The 3,651-nt window shown below is 41.1% G+C and overlaps 1 protein-coding gene across 1 annotated transcript; it reads right to left on the bottom strand.

Annotated features, from left to right (window-relative positions):
• Positions 1-938: 938 nt before the first annotated feature.
• LOC106583593 (homeobox protein XHOX-7.1-like) lies at positions 939-2,833 on the bottom strand. The gene is made up of 2 exons (XM_014167957.3): positions 2,312-2,833; positions 939-1,965 (listed from the first exon to the last, which is right to left on the bottom strand). The coding sequence occupies exons 1-2, from the start codon at positions 2,742-2,744 to the stop codon at positions 1,547-1,549; spliced, it is 852 nt and encodes a 283-aa protein (XP_014023432.1). The 5' UTR covers positions 2,745-2,833; the 3' UTR covers positions 939-1,546.
• Positions 2,834-3,651: the final 818 nt, after the last annotated feature.

Genomic DNA, 3,651 nt, shown 5'->3' with positions numbered 1-3,651 from the left:
CATTAAAAACTGGCTACCCCACAGTGGTTACACAGACAAAGCACGCATGACATTTGCTTATATTCGGTCTTTGCATAGTCGCCCGTGTGTGCATTTATTTTCAAAGTTTCTGCATTTTTAACTTAAAAAGGCTTAATTTTGAATTAGGCTACTTTGCCACAATGATAGTGGAAATATCAGGCTTAAGTCCTACTTTCGATTGTACTACAGTAAACCATAGCATTCAGTGCACACATTTTTAATAAACCTACGTTTTGTTGATGAAGTTCATGGATAGAAAAATGTAATAACATTTAAGAGTAGATTGGTCTGAAATATAGCCCACTGGCACAGACGTCAATTCAATGTCTTCCACGTTGGTTCCACATTCATTTAAATGACGTGGAAACAATATTGATTCAACCAGTGCGTGCCCAGTGGGAGACTACTCTTCCTCACGTTTGCCTGCACGTTAGTTATTTTCCCTATATATAAGTCATTTCCCTGACTGTTAGTTATTTTCCCTGCATATAAGTCATTTCCCCTGCATGTCAGTTATTTCCTTTACATATAAGTTATTTTCCCTGCATGTTAGTTATTTTCCCTACATAAATGGAATTTCCCCTGCATGTTAGTTATTTTCCCTACATATATCTCATTTCCCCTGCATTTAAATTGTTTCCCCTATTACAAATAGTCTTCCAATAGCCTGTAGTTTTCCAACCACTGTCTACACTCATTGAACATTTAACTCGATATTTTCTGACGTCGAAACCACATCATTATGGTTACTAAATGTTACCTTAAATCAACGATGTGTAAGAAAACCCTGGTGCAATGTTTTAAATACTCAATAACTGCTGGCACGTTCCAGTTTAAATTAGGTCTACATATCATCGGCTATTCTAGTCATTTGTACTGTCAGTCAACAAGAAGAACTGCTCAATGAAAAAGATTAATCCATTTTGTGTTAATTTATGTCACAAATATATTCAATATAAATGAGGATATTTTTCAAATATACAGTATTTTACAGTACACAAATCCCTTCTGAAGGGAATCATTCAAACAACAGACAGTGCTGTTATAATATATAAAAAATGCTGTGGTTCTTCTAATTTAACAAAGAGCGTTCTTGACTTTGGATTCAGTAAGCCACTATTTTATGCATTGACAAAAATGCACGTGAAAAGTATAGCATCTTAGTCTGTAGTGACAACAGTCCACATTAGTGATGAAAGCCCAACCTACCTTTGGGTCTTATGTGTGTTGGTGCAAAACCCCATGCTGGTGCGTAGAACTTTGGGATGGTCTAACTTTAACTTTTGGGTGGACTCGGGTAGCCAGTGAGAGTTTTAGTGACCCAATAATCAACCGTGGTATCAAACTAATGGCAAAGTAGATGTATATACTTGACATACCGAGGAAAACATAGCACTACTACAAGGCAGTCCTTACTCATGGCTATCCAGTCAAAATATGCAACACCAGATAGTATTTTGGTGATGTGGGTCTATGTTGAAGCACTTCATAGTCTACATGGCACAAAATATGTCCTTCCTTCACGTCAGGCGAGGTGATACATGCTGTATCCGACATGAGCTGCATACAGTCCCATGGGAGACACTGGCAGGGAGTGCCTCTGAAAGTGGTGCGACCCTCCATAAGACGAGGGGACGTGCGCACCGAAAGGAAAGGAAATCCCGAACGCTGGAGGCAGCATTGGCTTGGCTGCCATTTTCAGTTTTTCCAGTTCTGCCTCCTGGAGCCTCTTGGCTTTGGCTCGTCTGTTCTGAAACCATATTTTCACCTGCGTCTCCGTCAGGTTGAGCGAGCTGGAGAACTCTGCGCGCTCGGCGATGGACAGGTACTGCTTCTGTCGAAACTTCCTCTCCAAAGCCAGGAGCTGGGACGTGGTGAAAGGGGTCCGGGGCTTTCTGTTGGTCTTGTGCTTTCTCAGTGGACAGGAGGGGGGACTTAGCCTTCCTGTAATAACCAATACAGAAAACATCGTTAAAACCCATGCTTTCAAGGTGACGGAAATGTACAAATTGTGTTGTATTGATGCACAGAATTAATAATAAACACTTTGTGGAACTGCAGCGTGATTTTAACATAGGAATTCGTTAAAGCAGATAGGTTCGAAAATACCCAATTATTATGTGCTTAAACTGCAATGATATAGGCCAAACTAAAACTATCAAACTCAATACAACGTTGCTATAAATCATGCAACACGTTTCACCTAAATGCATCCTGTAAAGCTCTATGGGCTATCGCAGTTGATTTTACGCACACATTAAGGAAGGATAAATAGAAAGAGAACGCTCACGTGGAGGAGTAGGCGAAAAGCGAGGGCTCTGTATCCAAGAATTTCGGTCTTGACTTTCTGGACTCTCGGGTTTAACCAATGCGTCCTCTGGCATGTTCATAATGTCGCCTACTGAGAACAGCGACCCGATGGCCAGGGAGGGGGCCGAGTTATCCAGTCTCGAAAGCGAGCCCATCCTCGAGCCTAGCGTCAGGGATGACCCCGACATGGATGATCTTTCTGGAGATGTCAAGTCCCTGCTCGGTTTCCTGTCGGCCATCAGAGCCTCGACGCTGAAGGGAAGAATCGCTACTTTGGGCTTTATCCCTGTCTCCTCCGCCACCCTGCTCAAATTGGTCTGCATCTCTCCTGTGCCAACGAGACCCGAACGTGAGGGAATGTCTTCTGTTTTCAAGCCAACGGATAAAGCTGACATGGCAACAGTTGGGGCCATACAGATTCGGCCTTTACTTGGTGGTAAACAATCGAAGTATTGAAAAGTTGAGTCACAGAAATTGCTGGATTGCTCCTATGCTAGTGGCATCCTCATGTTTATCTGAACATTCTTGCGAACACTGCTATAAGGCAGACGTGGGGACGCCACCGTCCAATCAGATGTGAGGTGGGTGGGACTTAGAGAAGCCATTCGATTAGGAAGGAATCTCAGCTAAAACTGATGTGACGCTTGGTTATTTGATTGGCAGGGGAAAGTAAACATTTTAGGCTACATTTTACAACTTAAAGTAAACAAAACTTGTGCAAATACTTCATTTGGAATGGTATAACATAAATTGGGAAAAATGTTTTACTTTTTCAATACTATAATTTTTCAATACGATCATTTATATTACAATTTTGAATATTCTTAATATTATTGATGTTATTATTATGGCAGTGGTGGTGGTACTCTTATAGTATCGGTAACTGTGCTTATTCCTGCTTGCGCTGTCAGAAAAATAGGCCCATCAGAGGACGCTATAAGTTTCATGTTAAATTGAACTTATTATCAAATCAATATACAGACTGCTGTAGCCTATATAGGTTTTTATACTATTTACTTATCTCATGTCTTGTACGACTTTATTATGCTATTATGTTCAACAGTTAAAGTAAAATAGAAACTCTCGAATGTTGGCCAACATTTACTGCCTTCCTTTATGTGATCGGCCTTTTGCAAAGCAATTTTTATTGATGGCTGCAGGGCTCTAATCATATTGAAACACACAGCCCTTCGCAGTCATTTAGAGGTAATTATCGGGCTTGGGGGAGGGATTACTGGGATCGTTCCCTTTGACTACAACCATTAAGGTAAACAATGATGTGGAGTCAAGGAAGGTGGTGGAGGCAACCGTGGAGCCTAT

Source organism: Salmo salar, chromosome 22 (genome assembly GCF_965601325.2).
Source record: "Salmo salar chromosome 22, fSalSal1, whole genome shotgun sequence".
NCBI classification, from domain to species: Eukaryota; Metazoa; Chordata; class Actinopteri; order Salmoniformes; family Salmonidae; genus Salmo; species Salmo salar.
Note: the sequence above shows the minus strand (reverse complement) of the source record. Positions and strands in the feature narration are given on the sequence as shown.

Excerpts from the sequence above, each read along its gene's own strand:
- LOC106583593 (XM_014167957.3), bottom strand. The coding sequence starts at position 2,744 with ATGGCCCCAACTGTTGCCATGTCAGCTTTATCCGTTGGCTTGAAAACA. Across the intron at positions 1,966-2,311 it reads CTTTTCGCCTACTCCTCCAC|GAAGGCTAAGTCCCCCCTCC; the intron begins GTGAGCGTTCTC and ends TGGTTATTACAG.